This window comes from Trachurus japonicus, chromosome 18 (genome assembly GCF_045865225.1).
Source record: "Trachurus japonicus isolate A0001 chromosome 18, Traja_1.0".
NCBI lineage: Eukaryota > Metazoa > Chordata > Actinopteri > Carangiformes > Carangidae > Trachurus > Trachurus japonicus.
This window is the reverse complement of record NC_140924.1, coordinates 30958306-30981774: the sequence shown is the minus strand read 5'-3', so window position 1 is coordinate 30981774 and position 23469 is coordinate 30958306. Positions and strand designations below refer to the sequence as shown.

The window sequence follows — 23469 nt, the reverse complement described above, 5'->3', positions numbered from 1 at the left end:
AGGTCGCTTTGCAATTGAGAACGTGTCACTGCAGTTCAATTTAGAGTTCAGTGGAACAGTTACACTCCATTGATAACTGCCATAATGTTCCATCAGGACAAACTATTAGTTACAAGACAGGACTTCAATCACACACTGTTCTTTACAAAAGTCATTGACAATGAGCTTTGGGAGAAATCAGTTCCTCTAACTGTCAAACTGATGAATGAAAAAATGACGATGATGTCAACACTTAGATATGGATTCAACTGGAATAATAAGTCTCTCATTCCTTAACTATTTCCTACATCGTTTAAAGGGATAGTTCAACATTTTGGCAAATTGGCCCATTGCCATAATCGCTATAGTCATAGCAGTAGGTTCGTTACCTTTAATTGTCGGTGTAAGCTATTTTTAGAACGGAGGAGCAGAGTGGCGAGCTGCTCAGGGCTATGCTATGGAGGCTAAGGGAATTTCTTGGTTTCCCTCATCAAACTCATCAAATACACAACCCAACAACTCCAAAAGGCTGTCGTGGACAAGTTGTGACCTGCACATTCACCACGCTATGAGATAATAATGGAACGTTACGAGACGGAGTTGTTTTAGAGGTAAATACATGCAAAACCGCTGATGCGCGTTGCATTCAGGGACAGTTTTTCAGCAAGCAGACTCTGTATTTACCCTGTATTTACCTCGAAAATGGCTCTGTTTCGTAACGTTCCATTATTATCTCATAGCGTGGTGATTGTGCAGGTCACAACTTCTCCACGAAAGCGTTTTGGAGTTTTGGGATTTTGTATTTGATGAGTTTGATGAGGCACACCAAGAAATTAAAGGTAACGAACCTACTGATATGACTATAGCGATTATGACAATGGGCCAATTTTCTAAAATGTTGAACTATCCCTTTAAGACATAAAGTGTCAAGGTGCATACACTGTATAGTTATTTTGTTTATCTTTATCCATGCATTTCTTTATCTACCTAATGAACTAACATAATGGGCAAAGAGTAATGAGTATAGGAATAGTAACAAGTGATATGTTGTGTAAATGAGGGTGTGGTTTTCCACTTGCCCTTGGATATTGTTTCATTTTGCACATTATTCAGTGCCTGGCTCATCAGACTGAGAGTGAGAGGTCAGACATGTATTTGTATTCATTTCATGATATGCTTGTAGAATTAGCTCATCCATGAAAATAAAAATCACAAATACAATCTGTGAAATGCAGAACCAGCCAGGCATGAAATTCCTTTCTGAGGTTCATGAAGCGATGCAGCAATAAGTAGTGTGGGGAATGAAATAAACCTGTGAACAGAGGCATCATCACTGATGGAATAGAAACTGTGAGATCTTAATCTAACGCCCGAGGCAATGCCCTGGACTGTGAACTGTGAAAGCCCAGAAGATTTAGCCAGACATGAGGATAATATTGTGTTATTTCCTATAGTCTGGGGTCAAGGAATTTATGAAACAATGGATTCTCTACATCGACCTTTGCTCAGATTCAACCTCCAGAAACAGAAAACGTGTTTTGAGCCCCTGATGGACACAGTACTAGATTGAAGCCAAAGCTCCACGACTTTCAGCACCAGCACCACAAGTGGATTATATATAAAGTCTAATGTCAAGACAAACGGGGGTCATCTTGTCACCTGCTTTAGAGGCATTTGATTCGTTTCGAAACCCCGGACACCAAGGACAAAGGGCCAGATTTCTCATCACGGGAACCTTGCCAGCTTCAATTAGTCTGGCCGGCCTTAAAAGCTTTACCTTTATTCTGCCAATGTCACCAGGTTGAGGCAAAGCAGAGACGAGCTGTTTGACCCTGGCAGTTAAAAAATGAGCTTCATTTTAGACTTAGTGATGCACAAAAGCTTTTTAGTGGCTACAATTTATGAGCAATAAGTCTTTGTCGTTGTCAAATTTGGACCTCTGCCTCAACAACATCCATCTTATTATACAGATGAAGGAGTACTGAAGAATAAAATTTAAAAATCTACAGTCGAGCTTTTGTATATCTCTGTGAGGTCTTTTCTTTGACATAGCACTGCTTTGAAGTGAAAAACCTGGTGATCAACAAGTTCCTAGAATTCATCCTTAGAGGAGCTCATCAAACTAAACTCACTAAACTTCACTACAATCCATCCATAGTTGTTGAGGCATTTCCAAAATTCAGTGCCATACATTTTGTAGACGTCATATTACATTGGATAAGTAAAAACCATGACCTACAGTAGAGAAAGAGACTTTTTATACGTCATCCTCTTGGTACCATGAAAGTTTAATTTCATAGAGATCCATCCAAGGTGGTCCAATGACCAATGGAACAATGCTGCTGTTCCTCGAGCTGTGCAGCTTAAATAAAAAAAAAGAAAGATAGTGTGTCTATAAACATATGAAATATCTATTCCCTCTGTGTTACAGTAAGTCAGGCGAAGTGTGTGGCACAAATTAAAGGCCTCATTAGTCCACTTCTTACCTCTTACGCTGTCTCAAGTGGAAGCACACTAATGGGCAGGCTTTGCAGGGACTTGGCTGGAGCGCAGTGCAGGCTCAACAGGAAACTGAAGCCTCATGGGAATTTCACTACCACAGGACTCTCGCTGGGCTCCTCTCTTTCAATGCCAGACAATTTGGGTTGAGTTAATTCTGGGTCATCTCATTACGCCTCACACTAGAGGTGACAATGAAGTCAGGTGGCTTTATGTGGGCTGCTCTCCAGGAGATTGGACCGGATAGCTCATCAGTAATCTTCCTGAATCGGTTCGAGGTATGACCCAATTATCTCTGGCACAATGAACAATGTACGTACGGAAAAATTCCAATTTCCTGTGGTAAGCACAATTTGACTTGATAACATTTAGTGCAAGATGCAGATGACTCAGCAAAATATCATTCCCTAAATGCATAGTTATCATTTTATTGCTACATGAGCAACATGGAGCTGAATAGATGAAGTGGAGGTGTTTGCAGAGACCCAGGTAGAAAGACCCCTGCCAACAACAGAGGGTTGTAAAAGAATAAATCAAACATAATCAAAGAAAAACATGTTTTTTGATGTTCAGAAGAGAAAGAGATGTCTCGGAGGGAACAAAGCCCACTGAGCTGTACATTATATATGGTGCTGATGCTGCACGGTGGCCCGGTCACTTACATTCTTGAAGCCGCGGTAAAGGATCTGTAGCTCCTTGCGGGAGAAACGTGTCTGGGCTTCAAGCTGCTCCAGGCCTTCGGGGCGATGGCGGACTGCGGATAGTTCAAGCTCATCTTCAACGCTGTCTGGAGAGGAGGAGGAAGAAGGTCAGAATGTGAACAGATGCTGCGAGTCTTTGCTAATTAAAATTTCTGAGGCTGGAATTTGAGACATCCCATTAGACCCCCACCCCCCAAATATCACCAAGAGCTAAGTAAATAAACCTGGACATTTGCAACTTCTCCAAAATGCCACAGTTTGCCATGACATGGCCACAAAGTCTGGATAACCTTCACCATAACAAAGAAAATACATCAATTCGAACCAATTTTGAAGCCCCTTTTTCTCCTTATGATATCAGGTCCTTTTATTTCCAAATGCTACACAAAAAACAAACAAAAATGTGAAAGGCGTCTTAGAGGTAATTAGTGTTATTGAGACCCCGGAACATAGTCTTTGTGGCAGAGTGCCTCTTCATAAAGGAGGGCCGCTGAACCCTGTGAAACTTTTTAATGGGGCTGTAATGATGGCAGATGCTGTCTAGGCCCTGTCAAAGACGGCGCTGTCCCCGCAGCACGGCGTTTGACTCGCCTTGTTGGCGCAGGAACTCTCATATACCTGAAGTGTGACACAGTGTCTAAATGCCTCATTAGCTCCAAGGGTCTGATTGTGGCCCACAGCCAGAGGACTATCAAAAGACCACATTTAACCCGCTGCTGTGGAGCTAATGCTTTGCATTCAAAGGTGATGTTGGGAGATATTCCCTCTAATGTTGGCTTTCATTGTCAAGACAGTCCAGAAGTCACACACACTCACTGCTGAGGAGCTGAATGTGGTGAGAATTTAGCTTTTTTTGTTGTACTGTAACAACCTTGGAGGAAATTAAAATCATTTTGACACGTGAAATTGAAAAAATAAATGAAGTTCAATTGCAAAAAATGAGCTGAGGCTTTGTAATTATTCTTTGCATAGTGTTGTTTTCAATAAAACATTATTTTTTTGAGATATGTCTGTTTTGTTACATCTCAAAGTCACTCAACTTTGGTTTGACTGATATCACCTTATGTAAATAAAAAATAAAAAATGAAGATTCTAGAATTTTATAAAAACGGAGTTATCTGCTTTTGCAAAATGAACTCTTCAAATACTCTCATCTTAGTTTATTATCACATACGGTATTTTCACAGATTCAAAAGGTAAAGGTTTTCATCTATAAACTACAAGAGAAAAATGTAAAGCAAGTAAAAAGGATTAAAAAAAAGAATATTGCAGTTGAATCTCAGTTGGTGCATTCATGTGTGACTAAATCCTATACTGAGTGTGTGCACCCTTACCGAGAAAAGGCACAGAGGGGAAAAAGCATCTTAGATAACAACCAAAGACAAATCATCACAGAAGAGAGACAGAGAGAGTGAGAGAGCCTTGGAAGAGCCACTTGCTTTGATTACTGGAGGATGCCTTTTTGGCTGTGGAGCATGGAAAGAGCCTCATGAGTCGTGCTCTCACTCCGCGCTTGTGGACAATCTGAGGGTAACCTGGGAAATACAGCATTAGGTCTTACCCACGCATCTACTGTAACAGCCTGAGTGCAATTCTGGGCAAATTGGACATGCAAGAGGTGAAGGTGTATTTAAGTTCACACAGTGTGGAGATAAGACTGTTTCTCATAGCTGCTTCTTCAGGACAACAACGCAGTGGTTTTGCACTGGAGGATTAAAGCTTCACCATGGCAGCTCCGAAAGCCAGCACGAGTTTTTAAATTGGCTGACTTAAAAATCCCGCAAAGTTTATGAAGTTAATTTAACGAGGACACAGACACACACAACTGAACTAGAATGAACCTGAGTTACAGGAACTGTGAGTCACTGATAATTATCCAACCACTAGCATTGCTCCTGTAGAGTATTACAGTCGTGCTCGCAGATCTGTTACGCTAAACTTAGCTGACCGGAGTAATTAGCTCACAGTGACCGTGTGGATGTTTAGCAGCCAGATACTGTTTACTGTGGTCAACGTCTTAGATCAGCTGCAAGTCAGGAAAAAGTAGAGCACTGGGTCACATGACTTATTAATGAGTCTCCTAGCACGCTGTAGGTCATCGGTGCACAGACATACGATAAGGTGCTTGTGACCTCACGTCACGGTGTAATTCAATATCACATCAGGTGTCTGCTCTTTTCACACGGCGCTGGACAAAAGAACGTTTTCCCGGCTGTGACACTGTCACGCAGGTGTGACAAAAGGTGGGATATCTCAACTGATGACCACGATACACAAATAATCAAGTGTGATATAGTACAGTATATGGTGCAGCTCTTGAGGATGAAAGCTACAGAGTAATAAGTTCACAGGCTTGCCTCAGAGCGCACAAGACCATTTCCCCTCCCGCTCCCGGCTATTCTGAAAAATTTAGTGTGAGCTTTGATGGCAGCTGTGGGTGTTCAGATGAGCCCTCCGGTGCTAAAAACCATTTGTCAATCACACAGGCACTTCATTAATTTCAAGGTTGCAGGTAAAAATAATAGCAGAGCTTGGCTTGTTTATAATTAGCAAACCTAACGTCAAGACGGCCGATGGCGGTTTTAAGAGGCCTCTGTAAAGCAGGGTTAAAACGGGACAAAGTGGCCACAATTACATCAGTGAGCAGAGGTTGTGAAAAGTGCTTCATAAATCTGTAACCTGGTCTGGCAACATGGTGGAGGTCCAGCAGGAAATTGGCTGTGAGCTGAGGAATGGCTCTGTGTACAACTACTGCCCAGGAGAAAAATGACACCTGGAAAAGGTTGTGTTGTGTTGTGTTGTGTTGTGTAAGTTCAATAAGGTGATCAGAGGAAAAGTCCAGAACCATAAAATCAATACCACAACTTATCAACATCAATGTCTATTGATTCATATTGGCTATAATAACAATAAAAAACCTTAAAGGGACAACGAGGAGTTTCTATTTGGTTATAAAAAAGTCTCACGTTAAAGTGGATGAATCTCCGCTACCCACACTTGTTAATGGGCCCATTTTCGATAAATATATTGTTTTGTCTCTATCGTTATTTTGTTATTATTAGTGGTGGTGGAAATGCTGGTCGAGCCGACCAGCGTTTCTTTACTTTCGGTTTCGTGGCGAGTCATGAGAATAACGCCGCTGAATCGCCGTTTATGGTCGGAACTACGACGGTATGTGATCGTATTCGAACCTCTGACTTTAATTCTTGATGAATGAAAACATGAGTCTGTCTTGCGCTGGTCAAAGAATTCTACGGTGCGCGCGGAGGCTCATAAATGTAGTGTGAAAACGCTTCGCTTTTCCAAAACTCCTCGTTGTCCCTTTAACATTCTTTATTTGCATTCACTTTTGGACCCTTCAAAGCTACAAAGTTTGTTTAGAGTTCACACAATCAGTCAGGCAAGTAGTGAGGCTGCAGAAAGAAAAAATACATACAGTATAAAATAAATAAATCTACAGTCATGCTATCAGCTCTGTATGGTCATAATAAGGAACAGCAGAGCTTTAGGCAAAATGCTTAAAGCAATGTTGGTATGCTAATGCTACCATAAACAATATTTGCCCTCTTCATCACTTCACCTAACATGCAGAATATGCTAATTAGCACTAAACTGAAAATACAGAGCTGAGACTGATGAGATGAGATGAGAGTATCATCAGTTAATTATCAGGTATTAATTAATGTACATAACAAATTTCTGGAAAGCCATCCGATATTTGAAGATATATTCACTTTAAACCAAACGCCCTCCTTTCCAACGGTGATTGCAAATTACATTATGACTTTCTGTGTTACTCTTTGGTGCGTTTTATTCTGATGTGATAAATGTGAAACAGAACAGTTTGAGACAGAGCGCAGCTTGACCACACACAGCCTAAAGCATTATTTCAAACTGTTGCCAAATATATTTTTGTTGTTTTTCAACAAACCTGGCAAAGACCCCCTGGCAGAAAAGTTTCAAAGTCAAAATCTGCTGTGGCCTCGGCCTCTTTCACCCTCGCAGCGCTCAGAGTTAAACACTCTGCAGACAAAGAGCAGATGGTTAAAAGCTCTTGGCTCAGAACTGGCAGAGTGTACACAATGACCAACATCACAGCGCACGACAAAATCCGAGAGCTATAAAAAAAAAGAAAAGAAAGAAAGAAACACACTGTTGACAGTCTCGCTGTCAGCTTTGGGCCAGTTCTCATCACCTTCTGTAATGACACAATAACTTAGAGATTTAGAGGATGAGGAGACTCAGTGAAGCTCTCATCTGTTCTTGTTAGCTGCCTGACACACACCTTCCTTCCAGAGAGGAGAAGAGACGTCTGAGTGCCCTCTCTGAGATTCAACTAGACAGATGTTGCTTTTGTTACCAAGATATATTAGTCTTGACAGCAAGCTGGCTGGATTTGGACACATTACTGTACTACACAGAGGCATCCTTTCTAACTCAAGGTCAGGCTTCATGTCTTCTTCAGCACCTTTAAAACACTGAGTGTGGGGTGCAGTGCCCACTGTGCCTGAAAGAGTGAAATCAAATGATGTGTGCCATACTGTAGCTATAGGAGAGCGAAGCTGAGCCAACACACAGGCAATATAAAAATGATCTCTAAAGTGGAATAAAACAGCATGAGTGACACAGCACTTAATCAGACAGGAAAAGAGCATGCAGTCATGGCTGTCTGATTAATGTTTGCCCTTTCAGTTTATTGACAGAATGGATCTGACGCTCCAGTATGTGTATGATAATGTTGAGCGCAGCGTGTGCTGTGCCCCTGCGTCCTAACCCACAAAGATCAAAGTTCACTGTCCTGCTGCTGCAGCACCATCTCTTTCCATTTTAGTAGAAACCCTGAACCGTGGGTCGTTGTTGTCCTGAAGAATCAAGTGTACGCAGCAAGAGGATTATGCAGCCTCTACACATTTGACATGTTACTGATGCAGTCATTACGTGCACACACATACAAAGTCATGCCATACTTTTGCCTTCCTTGAAAAAAAGAGAGAGAGAAAAAAAAAAGCAAAGCTTGTCGGGTGACTGCTTTTACAGTGACAGGTTGTAGCTGACGAGACAGCTCCTCAAGAATGTAATTCATTGCCACCTTTTAGTAACAAAGCTGCCTTTGCCTTTTGCCCCGCAGCAGTACAAGAGAATGAAAGTGAATGCCCTCTGAGAGCTGTAACAAAAGAAATGCCTCAGCAAAATATATAACGTATAAAAAAATCTGACATTACCACAGAGTCTAGTGTGACTATACCTTTGTAGGATACAACAATGCTACACAGTACACAGGATCTTATTAATCAGAGAGCTGACTGAGACACGAAAAATACTCAAAAATGAATGTGAAAATATTTCTCTCCAATAGGAGTCTGACTCTGGACTGATCAATCATAGTTCAACTGCCACGCTCCGTGATTCAAGAGTCATTCACCTCAAAGGTAAAGTTAAACTGGAGGGCAAAACCTCACTAGCCCTAAATCAATTGGATCCATGACCTGAAAGAGAGCGGCTAATAAATATTTGATAAATCTATATCATGTACAAACTAAAATGTTGTCGGTTAACCACGGGCGACTGCGTCAGATCAATAAATCTTGGGTCAGTTCTTGTGCTGAAGCACACGGTTTGATCAAGGGAGCTGCTGAGCTTGCTGCTTCTTTGTTGTGTTGTGAGGGTGTATGTACAGCAAGTGCTACACAGAGGTAAATGATGGCCTGGGGGACCAAGAGTGTGCAGTTAATAGAGTAAGTGCAAAAGCCCCATACTTGGTTTAAGATTCAAATGAAAACTATTAATAACTAGAAAAAGCATTTCCAAGAATGGAAATGGTGTGACTGCTGACAGCAACTGAACGCTGTTGCAGAATTAGCAAATAGTGCAAGCTGTGATCACCATACAAATGTTTGACCAAGGTCAGAATCGAACCCACATCCTCATGGTCATTAGACTTCCACTCTGCCTCTAGGCCACAGTGCACACACAGTTGCAGAGACTGTTGTCTGTTAATGATCTGCACACTGTCAACATCAAGAAAGCTTGAGAGTCAAGCTTGAATGACTTAGAATGAAAATGTCTGTGAATTTCAGGCTGAGCACTAACCATATGGCCACAGAGAACCTGAGTTACAATGAGCTTTATACTATGAGGAATCAAAGACTGTCCAATGACAGCTGAATAATTGGAATCAAAAGTCAAGCAATGAAGTGAAAAGACTGAGGCAGGAATCGAACCCATGACCATATGATCACTAAACCTTTACTCTGCCACTCGGCTACAGAGAGCACACTGCTTTCAAAACTGTTGTCATTCATTGTAATGTGATGATGTGCTGCAAACTGGTATGAGTAATCAAGGAGATAACAAACACCTGTAACCAATTGAAGGCGGGGGAGGAGAGCAGAATTCAACATAACATAACAAGAGTTCTTCCCTTGGATTCGAACCAGTGACCTTAGGGTTTGCAAGCATCCACCCTAACCCCTACACTACAGTGGAGTTGTCAAGAAGAGAGGTTGAGACTTTGATGAATGTGAGATTTTTTGTGAAAAAGTTAAATATTTTAAAAAGTATAAATAGTTAAAAAGAGAAAAGTAATGCCGATAAAGTTCAAAAAAAGCTGCACGTTTTGATATATGAATTGTTGAAATAGCACAAAGTATGAAGGACTAGAAGAAGACCGTAAAAAGGCGGAAGAAAATGGCCAAACAGAAGAACAATAGTGTGACTGCTTCAGCAGTCACACTAATAATACTAATAATACTACTAATAATAATAATACATTTTATTTGTTGGCACATTTCAAGACACTCAAGGTCACCTTACACATAGATAACAGAAAACATTAAACAGATCAATGATAAATAAAGTTTAAAGTTTTTTCCCAATATCATACAATATGTTTGCTATGTGTGTGCATGATACTAGCACCACAAGACTTTCCTCAAGACCTACTGTTTCTGTGTGTGTGTGTGTGTGTCTGAGATGAGGTCTTAACTCACACTGTTTAGCTCCTCTCTGTCCCTTTAGCACCATGGCGCCAAAGAAGGCGGGGCTCACGAAAGTAGGCCATGAATCCAGTGGAGCACAACTTATCTTATCTTACAGTTTACATGATAGTGTTACGGGCAGCAGCAGCGAGCGTGTGAGCCTACAGAGCTTCCACAATGGTCGGGAGATCCTTGGCCACACTTAGTCAGTGGCTCTGTGTTACAGTTAATGGCCGAATTAGTCTAATTGCAAGAGTCTCGTTGACCTCTGGGTTTCTGTTAATGCTTCAAATATAAAGGCCTTTTTCCACACTGGTAACGTGAAAACCCCTTTGAATAATGGAAACGTCTTTTGGTTCCATTATTTTTCCATTTTTTGTGCAACAAGTGACACCAGTATTCTCAAAGATACACCAACATGCCTGTTTTTGTCAGTGAGTCAGCTAGCTAACCCTACTAGCTGATAAATTAATGGAAATTGGAAAATGTAGCTCAATTAAAGCAGATAACAGCGGCACGGCCGTTTCGGCTAATGCTGTGTTCAAGGCAGGCTTTTGAAACCGTAAGTTACAGCTTCAAGTCACAACTACGACTTGGTAGCGTTCCAGGTAACCCGTAGCTCGTGTTTTTACCGTCCTGTTGTCTGTGAAAGTTCCCTATAACGGCCACTCGTAACTTCCGACCCGTGAACTCGTACCAGATCGAACTGGTATGACTTCACAGGAAGGAAAAACACAAAGTACGAGTTTCCTTGAACGCACCATGAGTTAGCAGCCCCCGCCCTTGTCAGGCATCAATTGGTCCTCGTGCTACGTCACCACATTCACGCGCATCCCTTGGCTGCACACACAGCCCTTCATGCCGTTCTCTCCCCTCATTGGATAACACTTGTATCCCACAAGGAAAATTTTCTCCTCGGGTTACAGCAGAGCAGAGTGACGGAGAGACTCGTGTTTAGGCTGAAATACTTCATGTAAGTGATTGCTGACGGAAAATAGGACTATTTAGGACTTATATTAACAAAAACATTCCACTGATATCTGCTTTAACTAATTGCAGTGAAAAGAAAAATCCAGTCACAGTGTGTTTAGTATGAAAAAATCAGTCTGAACAAGACTGAGAGTTGCTGTGTTTAGGCAAAGAGGTGATTTGAGCTAAAAGCTAAAAAAGATCCTGCTAATATTCTCCCAATGACAATTTTAACATGCTGGAGTTAATGTGCCACTTGTGACTAAATCTGAACCTGACAGTTATCATTTCAACACTTGTTGTAGCCTACTGGGAGCATTGGATTGAAAATAATATAAAATGACTGGAGGATGGACAAGATCTAAATGCTCGTTAACATCATTCATATTTTTTGTGATGAAAAAACAAACATAACCCTAAATTGCTTATTTACTACAAAAACCAAATCATCTTTAGCCACAATCAGAATTTAAGCATTTTAAAAGTCGCATGTAGCTAATGAATGAGCACATTTTTTCAGGAACATAGACAATTTGTTTCCCTATTAAAGGACCAGGTTTCATTTTACTGTAAATGCAGACTTCAAGCAAAATATTTCAATATCACTGTTTGATTGATCTTATATTGTTACATGATGTTTTTTTTTTTTTAAGTATATTTTTCGGCTTTTTGCCTTTATTTGATAGTGATGACAGTAGAGATAGACAGGAAATGGGGAGGCAGAGAGAGGGGGAATGACACGCAGGAAAGGTCTGCCCGACGCGGGATTCGAACCGGGGACGCCTGCGGCGAGGACTGTAGCCTCTACATGGGGCGGCCGCTCTACCCACTGCGCCACGCACCGCCCCTGTTACATGATGTTTGACAGTTATTGATGCACTGTTATTAAATAATTAGTACAGCTAAAGGTGCAGGTGTGAAATACAGCTTCTAATCAAGATAAGTCAATAATCAATAACCTGATAAGAATGTGTCTCGTTTGACTAGAGGATTTGTGACTGTTTAGTCCTGTCAAATGAAACTGACATGAATCAGACTGATGCAGCTGCACTGAGGCTTCCCACCGATAAGCTCCCACAGCTGATGACACAACATCCAGTCTAACGTAACACCTGAACCACACTCAACACTGATCTTATCTCAACCTGAGCTCAGCTCCTAATATAGGCTGTTCTGACTCCTGGCAATGCAACACAGAGCAATCAAACACCAATCTAAGGGTTTCCAGTTCAAGGCTGCACTGTGTCTGCAGTTCTGCCCATGTAAGGGCAAAATATGCAAACGGTGGACAGGTATGGATAACGAAAGCAGCATTAGCTAGAGATGAGATCAGTTACTTTCAGGCTTTAAACTGAAATTACAATTTATCATCTCAGGGAAATTGGAATTTGAGTTCTCGTGTTCCATTATGATTTCATCATCTCTTTAGGCACATTATAATCACAAGTCCTTTTCTGAGATATTTTATCAAGTCATGTCCCATGTCTGAGTGATTGAAATGGGAGTGGACAAAAAACTGCTCTTTCTGCATCTTCATGGTCATGGTTCAAAGTGGCTCCTGGTTCACAGGTTATTTATAACTGCAGAGAACTGGAACTCTGGCACTGGGGATAACTAAGTGATTCGGTGGGAAACTTAGTCAGTGAATCAGTGAATGACCAGCAATATAGAAGATCAATGGATATATGGATGAATGGATAGATAGATCTAGACATATCATCTGCTACTTCCTACCCACTATCCCCACAGGCATTTGCTTTAAAAAATATATAAATTAAAGTTAATTCAAAAAAAGATTTAAACATTTTACATTTTCACTTTGCTTCTTCGACAGCCCCAGACTTTCTGATTTAACAGCAAACACTATAGAAGGAATACTGTGACATTTTTACTGTCACACCAGGTATCAAAGAGATTTTTTCCAGGTGTTAATCTCTTAACACCTTAATCTGTCTCCTGTAGATCCCACAACAGATGGTATCAAAGTCAGAACCATGGAATTGCTGTTACAAGCAAAGATGTTCTCCAAGATGAAACATGTTTCATTTCGCTGTAACATCGGATTTAAATTGATGAACTGAATAAACACTAATAAACAACTTAACATCCTGCATGTTTTAACCTTAGCCTATCAACTTTCTGCTTCAAAACTATTCAATCTTGCCCATGCAGAAATAGTATGTCATCTAAATCAATAATTCATAATCAATAGGCTTAAAAAAACAAATGGACAAAAAAAGAGCTTGTTTAATTAAAAAAAACTCTCTAATTTAGCTGAAGTTAATGATTTGCTACATTCTGATGGATCAATACCTCTTTTGATTATGGATATAAACTCTCATTTCACTAAAGGTCAAATCAATATTAATACCAGTATACACAGAACATTTACAGAAGGTCAAATTGTCATATGGCCGGTTACACAACTGCAGAGCCAAAGCCTTTTGGTCAAATTCAATCTAAGACAATCAGCAAAAGGGCCAGAGGCAAGGAGGCCACTCTTAAACCCAATATTTATGTTGTCTGAAAACAGCAGGTCCACTTTAACACCTTATTCCAGTGTCCCAAGTCCCAAGGCTGCTTGTTGTTTTTGGACAAAACAAGGACAAATGTGACAGACACTTGGCAGCTAGCAATTAACTGAAATTACACCCAGCAAGACGGGGGATGGGGGGGCAGATGAGCAGCGGTGGAGTTTATCCATGCTGGGATGATTCCCTCCCATTAAAAACAAGAGCAGAAGGACAGCACACTGACCTGCTGACCTGGAGTTACACCAACGTCACTGGCACAAGCCACCCAGCAGAATACTAACATTGGAAAAGCGTTGGGTTGCCATTATGATTTATTGCTTCCATCAACACCACATTTGCCTATGGACAGTCCAAACTCGATGGAGCAGTTGCCAGAAAAAGTGTTTAAAAGCATAAAAAAAACACTTTGACTTGAATGTGAAAATGTTCTCAAACATTTGGGCCTCTCTGAATAGATATAGTATGTGATATCAGTTGTAATTTAACACTGTTCAACCGTTTGGGAGGTTGTGCTACATGTCCTTTAGTGGAATGGGACATTTTGAATGGAGAAACTTTGCACTCTGTCCATACTGTACTGCAAGGCAACGACTACATGAAGTTTCAATGCTCTACTGTGAAATCACAAAATATGCTGGTGCCACCAAGTAAATTGGAGAAGATACGAGGTGGTTTATTCCATCTGCCAAAAACAAAAATTGCTATAGAAATATGCCAACTGATATCAAATGAGTGAACAGTGAGAGGGTGAAGGGAAGTGCGACAGCAAATCTAATGCCTGCATATCCAGATTCGCCTGTAGACAGGAGATAAAACATCTAGCTCCTTTGCAGAGGCTGACTTCGCCTTTCCTGAGGTGTAATAAATTCCCGTTTGCGGCACCAAATATTTTCTAATGCTCCAAAACAAATTATAGCCGACATCCTGAATACCAGAGCTGCCAACGGTGGACATTTGCTGATTATATTCTGCTTCTGCAAGTGTTAGATCTGCAGATCCAAGTCAATAAAAGAAAAGTAATTCAAACACAGTCCCCACTGTGTAATGAGAAAGGCTCGTTTTATATCAGATAAATCACATGGGCGATGAGGGAGGTGGATACAGATGTGCCATTTGTTCCCATTTGTTGGGCCCCAAATACAAATAAGCTGGAAGACTGGAACCGGAGAGAGCAATATGTCATTCGCGTTATTTAATAAAACAGCCTCCAGTTCCTTATGGCAGGCAGGAAAATGGCAGAGAAAATGGACTGAGGAACAGGAGATAGGACGGCTGGGTCACTGCATGGCCCGTCTTTAAACCAAAACCAACTGGACACATAAGTGAGATCACAAACAAGTGTCTGTGCCATGGCCCTAAATAAAAACACTGATTTGCATTTTGGTGAGATATGTATTTACTTATCCTGGGACATGACACTAAGTTTTCAGCTTTACTGCCAATGATAAAAGGCAGATCCAAATAAATCTGAGTCCAACAAGACTGGAAATAGAACTGTGTAAACATCCAAATGGATTAAAGCCTTGATGATTCCCCTAAGGTTAGCCAAGTCTCCAGACTGCAGCCATTTAGTCATATTTTGCAACCATTTTTGGAGACAGTGCTACTAAATTTTAGAACTACGAGCACCACAGTGACTTGCAAATGTGCCCTTGGTTTCCGGCTGAGCTGACACGAGGCTCCTGTCATCAAAACAACGTGGGATGGGGACAATTCTGCGCATCGTGCCATCGATCCGCGTCGCCTCGCTCTCGCTCGGTCCTTTGGTGACAGCGAAACGAAATATTGATTCATTTTCTCAAAAGAAAAGATAATTCTGATTCTTTTGTGCCAGAATGTCTGATGAGGTTGGTTCACAAGCAGGTGTTGAAAAAGACGGTTTTTCATTTCATTTGATTGGATGTAAAAGAAGACTAGTGCACAGATAAAGGACTGGACTTATCTATTCTTCATGATTGAGAGAGATTTACAGTGACACTGGTACGTAACTCAAAGAAATGTTAGTGTCCTCAAGTGGAAGAAGCTAATTTTTCAGCCTTAACATGGACAGATAAAATGCTGTCCTTTACTGTTGAGAACTGAGTGTGAGTGACTGCACTGACTGGAGTCCTGGGGACTGGATGCCACGGTTCTTTATGAGGGAGAGCATGCTCTCACGCCGGCCATAATGACACACCATCAGAGGGCTGAGGCATTTATTGGAATCTGGGGGAAAGAGCAGTCCGTGCTTTTAATTGCAATCATTTGTCACTTTGAAGTGTTTCAATGATAGTGCGTCTCTGAGAAAACCTTGCTCTGCGTTAGAAGGAAAAGGTTCTCTGCCCTTTCTACTCCAGCCATTTTAAAGATTATATGGTAGAACAAGGGAGGAAGTTTTTATCACACTTCAGCCTTACAAATCCAGAGCTTTAATGGCAAAAAAAAACAACTGAAGGGGAATCAGGTTGTTATGACTCATTTCTATGTGAGTCATCAGTATTCTTGTTGCTGACAGAAAACTCAAACTGATGTTACCAGCTACTCAGAGAGAAAACTACATTATGGATTTTATTATGATAAGATATTCACCATTTGAGGTAAAGAGTCTGAGATCCCAAAACAACCATTCAAACTAGAATCTAGTTTTCTTTATAAACTGTAGCAAAGAGATGAATAGGAAATCCAGACCTGGCCGATAAAGCATCTCAAGTGGCTCAGAGGGCTGCTTACCTCTTAATTACTCATATAACAATGAGGCTTTTACTCGCTGTTGTAATGAAAAGGTCACTGCGAGCCAGTTTTGTGACAATGATTCATGATCTGCAACAACACTCAAGTGAAGTTAGATTGATTGACACTGTGCATCCATTAGCCTACTTCTTAAATGATCATCGTTTAGTGTTTATAAATGTTTAACTATTATTTCATGTGCTAGGACCTTAAATTCTCGATGGATTCACAGCTGATGATGTAAGATATCTTATCAAACTTGTTGCAAATGAAGACTTATCCCTGCACAGCAAAAGGTTCCAGTATACCATCCAAGTCAGTGGTAATGAGATTGGTTCAGTATACGTACAAGTCAGCACTTTCTATCTCAGTGTCCCACTTCTCTTTAAATTAGTGCACCCAAGTGAAGTTTGCAGGCGATTTCCCCCTCTTTCCTTCCATCAGAAATGTTATCTTCAATCAGCTGAAGGAGTGAATGCACTCAAAGTTTGGGTAGAGATAGAAACAAAGGCATCACCAAAAAAAAACACACTCAACAATCAGACTTAAAAAGACACTGCAAGAAGCATTCAAAGACTTTTTTTTTCAGCTTTGGAAATTAGACGGAGCTATAAAGTCTGCTACATTCAATCCATCTGGAGAAAAAAGCAAATATTTTGCAATTAGCTATACTGTTGGCAAGGAGCTACTGCATTATGCATGAGAACCTATGTCCTTGGCTTAATTATTGAAAATATTGTTACTGGATTCATGTGGCAACATGATTATTCATTTTGTTGGCTAATTAAAACACAAACGTGCTGAATGGGCACACTTGGTATACAGCCTTGATTGAAAATAAATACCACACATGCAGCTTCAAAGCTCTAGAGATTTTATGAAAGAGTTGATTTTTTCTGTCTTTTTTATAACACTTAAGCTTTAACTGTGCATAATCTTATTTTAATAAGAGTAATGGTGTGCACAGAGCTATCTGAGATTTGAATTAATGAGAACCACAAGACTCAACCAATATTTAATATCATCTGAACTGCTGCTTTAGAGACACTGTACATTATGCTGCATCCCTGCTCTGCTATAGCACAGAGGTCATAATTAAATACGTCTTTAAGAATACAACCTGCCTCCAGCTCCCTCCTCCACCGAGAGCCTTTAAGCTCTGTAATCATCCATATCAGATTCTTGGCTCAGAAGCATCTATCATCCTCCTCCTATCAGAATTTATTATCTGTGATGTTTTCATCAAAATTGATTGCTTGAGTGATACTTGTCCTTGCTTTCATGACTCGAACAGACAGGACAAGTCCTCTTACTTTCAATAGGCTCCACCGCTCTGCACTTTTTTTCCCTCAAAAAGACACCAGAGGGACCAATAACTTAGGACACCGAGGCAAAGGTTAAGTCAATCATGTCGCCGCTCTAAATAGGCATCCTGGAAAACAGCCAAAGGGTAATTGGGCCAGTTGATTGTTGTCCTTTAAAAGGGTTGGTAAGTGGATGAACGATTATAGTTTTGTAGGGAAGCTGCTGCAAAATATCTCACTTCACTTCCTACAACTTCCTAAATCATTCATCCATTTTTTAATCTTTTAAATCGCGTTGCTTGCTCAAGTAACAATGAGATTTATTCCTGTGATGGACGCTGCCTATTAAATTACCTCAGCCTGATTTTAAATGGCATCATATGAAATAATGAAAAAGCTATGCTAAACAGCTAAACGCTTCGACTGACTCAACTTCAGTGATTGATGTGCGACTCAACAAAGAAAACACTCCCATAAAGATATTTATACCACACCCATAAAGTGTGTGAGTGTTTATGTGTTCAGGAAATATACACACTTCAACAAAATGAGAACACAGAAGAACACACCTCAGTATTTGATGGTGTTCTCTGGTGGTGGCCAGCCTACATTAAATGACATCAACATTACTTGAATGGACAGTGAAAAAGTAGAGTAAAGACTGTGCCTAAACCCGTCATCTTTGGACACAGTGATTCTCATACTGTTGGTCAGCCTTGTAGCCACTTGATGGGATTATCCACGACAGGCACGTCAGAACTGTTAGATCACAACTAAATGCCACACAACAGCAGAAAGGTCATTTATAATTTTGTGTCAGAAATATTCAACAGTCCTGCTCTTTATGGTCTAAAGTCTACAAACTCAATGTTCCACCACCATGTTTCAGACCTGACACAGTATGTTCCTCCAGTGACCCTTCCAGTGCTGATGACAATGAACCTCAGAGGATTCTTGCGTTTGACCAACAGGGTGAAACCTGACCGGGGTTAACCCTCCACACTTAACATGTAACTTGTGCTAAGTGGACTGTGCTTTAACCTTGATGAGACAAGAGTAAGAGTATCCAGCTATGCTAGCTCTTCTGTAAGGCTATACTTAGACCTAGGTACTCGCACTGGGTGAAAGGTCAAGGAGAAACCAAAGTTCTTCAGATTTGTCCTCTGGGGGCCATCAATATCTGGATTAAAATAGTTTTCAAATTTTAAATGGCTGGGGTCGAATAGTAATTGGGAGATTTATTGATCAGGTGGCTAACCAGCATTATAATCTCAAGAACCATGATGTACCTAGCTTTGCTATAAACACAGTTAGTAATCATGGGCTTTGGTTGGGAAATGAAGCAAAAATGATCAAATCACTGACATCACAGACCTGCTGCTCATCACATCAGTTGCTGAACACCCATACGGAGTGGTATCAATACAATTCTCTGTTACTCAATTAGCTATGAACTCACTGGCCAACCACAGCCGTGACCTGTTTGTAGATACACCAAGACGCCTTCCAGTAAGTGAAAACACACAAAACCTGTGCAGGTCAGCGCTGACACTAAATCTCTCTGCTGCCAGCCCATAAATCCCCATCAAGGACACAGAGAACGCAAGAACATTGTTAGATGAATATCAGCAATAAGACGCTCCCTGTGCTCCCGCCTGATAATAGCAAATAGCGGGTCCAAATTGACACAGCGTTCCATCCTGGTTGGGCTAATAGTGGACTTGTGTGTGTGACTGAGAGGGTATGGGGTTGTTGTGGGTGCTGTGTACGGCTGAACCAGAGAATTATTTATCATTGTGTGACAGATGATTAGTCTGTACCCTGTGAGGCTTTGCTCAGCACTTTGCACTAATGACTCTGTGGTACGAGTGGAAGTAGAAGAGCACATATGTGTGGAGACGATCTGTACGACATATTGCAAATTCTAATACTATCCTTGGCACAGTTTGTAGGAATACCTGCAGACATCAGTTCAACCACATTTCTAATTAAATTGAAAGTCGCTACTCACTCTGCTTGCCAGGCTTTGCTCATATTCACAGTACAGTGGTCTGGTGATTGTGCACGGTCTGATGCAATGATCTTCTTATATTTCTCCAACAGTGAAGCGTGCCAGTGGCGGCGACAGGCTGCTAACAAACTACATTTCCAGGTTTGAAGTCCTTACTATCTCTGCAGTAGAAGTGATCAGAGTGTACAGTTCCTGTCCCAGTGGAGCTGCTCAGGTGGTCGGCAGTGGAGGGATGAGATCGCACTGGGCAGCTCCCAGCTGTGAACATGTCTGACTGTATGAATGTTAAGCAGAGCGTGCACGCTCAGTGAAACACTTTCCCTGGAGGTTTTATGGAAGTAAAAAGGTAAAATAAAAAAAGAAGCTTTTTTAGTTACTGCAGGAGGTGACAGCTGCATTAAGAGATTTGTGGTGCAAACATGTAAACAAAGATAATTCTATGTGACTGCTGTATGGAGACATGAAGCAGTGATTCAGTGGTCACTATCACTTTAAAAGACGGAGGTCCTGTGGCCCCTCCCCTCTCCTGTACTGAGCTGAAACAATTAGTTCAGCTGATTAACTGATTAGTCAATTAACAGAGAATATATCTGCTTAATTCATCTATTTTTTCTAAACTTTTATCACCACAAAATGAGTCATTTCAGGTTTTAAAATTATTGGCTTCTTAAAGACGAAGAGATTAAAGGGACAACGAGGAGTTTTGGAAAAGCGAAGCGTTTTCACACTACATTTATGAGCCTCCGCGCGCACCGTAGAATTCTTCGACCGGCGCAAGACGGACTCATGTTTTCATTCATCAAGAATTAAAGTCAGAGGTTCAAAGAGGTTCAGTTACCGTCGTAGTCCTGACCATAAACGGCAATACGGCGGCGTTATTCTCATGAGCGTCCGCGAAACCGCAAAAGTAAGGAAACGCTGGTCGGCTCGCCCCGCATTTCCACCATTAATTAAAATAACAAAATAACGATAGAGACAGAATGATATATTTATCGAAAATGGAGCCATTAACAAGTGTGGGTAGCGGAGATTCATCCACATTAACGTGAGACTTTTTTATAACCAAATAGAAACTCCTCGTTGTCCCTTTAATTTGAAAAATGAATCAACACATTAATAGTCACATGCAGCTCCAGTGAAGTTAAAACTGAAACAAAGCATTTGATCATTTTAGTCATTAAAATAAACTGTCAAACATTGTCTGGTCTATTTGATGCTTTTCTGTCTCCTCTATGGGAGTAAAATAATAAAGAAGAATAATTTTGCTCTAAACCAAACTGGATTCTGGTCATGAACATTTCCAAGACGTTGTCATTTTATAGATAATATGCTCAGTGATTAATTAAGAAGATACTCAACAGGTAGTAATTGCTGGCTGTACCCCTGATAAATTAATCCATCTGCATTCAGAGCAAACAGCATGACAGATCCCAGAGCAGTGATGTGTTTAAATGCATCTGTGAACTCTGAATTTCAGGACAATTTCCATAATTGCAAAATGTTCTGACTCACTTTTAACCCTTCTCATCCCTCTCACATGCCATGTCCCCCTTCTCCTCCTGAACAAGACTTCAAACACATGCACCACATCAATATCTGTATTGACGGCTCGTCAGGTGTAGCACAAGCCTAGATGGCAGTTTGTGGTGTAATTACACTCTGAGACATCCGTGCAGAATACAGATTGACATCAACGGGCAAACGCGCACACGGGCTTTGACATCTATATCCTCTCACCATGGAAAATAATCAATATCATGTCGGCTGCTTTTGGAAACGCGGTGTGAGGAGGAGGAGGAGGCAAGTTTAAACTCGCTGCTGTTCCGTGAAGCAAATAAACTGTTCGAGGTCCGCTGTTCCTCCACATGAACACACTGCTCCCATGTGCCTTTGAAATTACACAGCCACAGCCGATACACAGACGCTAACACCTCCACACCATCTAAACACTTCTCCCAGGTCAGGTCAGCTTTTTCCTACTTGTTATTATGGTCACATGGTCACTTTTTTTCTCTATTGTCTCTCTGAATATACAACTAGCTGTAGAGGCGTCTGACTGATTATCTTAATTAGAAGATAAGGTGTGTTTACTAAACAGCATTCTGATGAATGGGGTGATTTTGAGCTCAAACTGCTTACTACGCTGCTCTATGTTCTTTAATGAGACTCCTGCAGTAGCTCCAAACTAAACAATTTATTTAGGCCTGACACATTCTGTGCTCTTACCTAGTAGAGTATGATTGGTTTCCCTCAAGTGAACAGTGAGATGCATGAGGAAGCTGCAGAATGAGCTATTGTACATATGTTACCCATACTCAAATACTATGTGCAGAACAACAGGGGAAACTTCCCTATAAACTAACATGAAGATCAACTCCAAGGCTTAAAAATGACACAAGTGGTCTCTCATCTCGCAGTACCTAACTCTGGAAATTCAATCAGAACTTGCCTTTCAAGCTTTTCAATTTCTGACAGATTTTCTTTCCTATTCAAGCTCTTCCTGCCTCCAGTCACATCTCAAGCTTCCCTGCTTTAGTTTGGTGACCTTAATTAACTTGTCAAGTTTTCAAATTGCAGTTTGAGAAACCTCAAGTCTGTTTCAAAGGAGCTCGAGCAAGCAAAGAGTAACTGAGTCAAGGGAACAGAAGCAGTGAATCGAGGGGAAATGACTGATTGGAAATCAAGTTTCACAACACCTTGCAGATCTCTTAAACAAGCAGTTTTCATTACAGATGTGTCTGTCTCCTCATTTCTATCATCCTCTGCCTGACTTTTCCTGTCTCTCCATGTGTGTCTTACCCTCTGAGAAGCTGATGAGCCCTAGAAGGTGCAGCAGCTTGATGGAAGCAAACACCAGCACCACGATGCCCACCGTCTGCAGCCCCTCTGTCTCCCAGATTGCATTCAGCATCGCTCCACCCTCGGCCCACTCCGTGCCACCATACCCGGACCCGAACCCGGAGCCCGAGCCCGAGCCGGCCTCCTCGCCCTCGGGGCCGCCGCCAGGACCAGTGTTGCCACCCGGCCCCGCACTCCAGTTCCCCTGCACCCACTCCAGTGCTACGCCGGCCCACACGCACGGGCCGGGCGCCTCCCGGCACCCGCCTACTGCCCGCTCACTCCCTAAATCCAGTCTGGGCAAGGGTTAAAGAGGGACCAGGTTAAGAATCAGGAAAGCAGGAGCCGGTCTCGTGAGGAGCCTGATGTCATTAAGGGTCTCTCTGATCCCGAGGGGTCAGTGAGAATTTAGAAAAGCGGTCCAGTTGTGCTGATCTCAGCGCCTCCTTCTTTTTCTCCTCTCTTCTTGCAAATGAGGAGACATGTGAAAGCAGTGGAAAAGCAGGAGGAGAGCAAACTCTGCTCTCGTCTGATAGTTTGTAGCTCTTTCAGCCACACTGACTGCCTCACTGCAAAGTAAAGGGAGGGAAGATGAGAGGGAGTGGATATGAGTGAGGGAGTAGGGAGGGTGGGTGGGTGTGTGTGTGAAGAGGGGTGGGGGGTATTGAGACAGAGGCAGAAGGGAGGTGTGGTGCGGTGCAAGAAGATGCACAGCCTCTTATGAGCGCTTCATGTTATTTAAACTGCAAACACGAGAGCAAATGCAAATTCACCTCGAGACAGGACGGAGTGTCAGTGAATGTTAACAGCATGTCATTTGTCTTTTCTGACATGTTTGTGTTGAGACAATACGACTCTGTGATCCTACGATTAAATCATGAAAATGCCTCTATTTCCAGGCTATGGGGAAAAGGGAAAAACTAAAGTTGCAAATGAGAAAACAAAAAG

The 23469-nt window shown here is 41.5% G+C and overlaps 1 protein-coding gene across 7 annotated transcripts in view; it reads right to left on the bottom strand.

Annotated features, from left to right (window-relative positions):
* kcnip4a (potassium voltage-gated channel interacting protein 4a) overlaps window positions 1–23469 on the bottom strand; it is a 137368-nt gene that overhangs the window by 9438 nt on the left and 104461 nt on the right. For 5 of the 7 annotated variants that reach the window (XM_085806397.1, XM_085806393.1, XM_085806396.1 and 2 more), the window contains one exon: window positions 3141–3265. In XM_085806397.1, the coding sequence (XP_085662523.1) occupies window positions 3141–3265 (125 nt within the window). Of the gene's footprint in view, window positions 1–3140; window positions 3266–4614; window positions 4715–22482; window positions 23104–23469 lie in introns of those variants that run through there. The other 2 variants (XM_085806392.1, XM_085806394.1) reach the window with 2 other exon arrangements.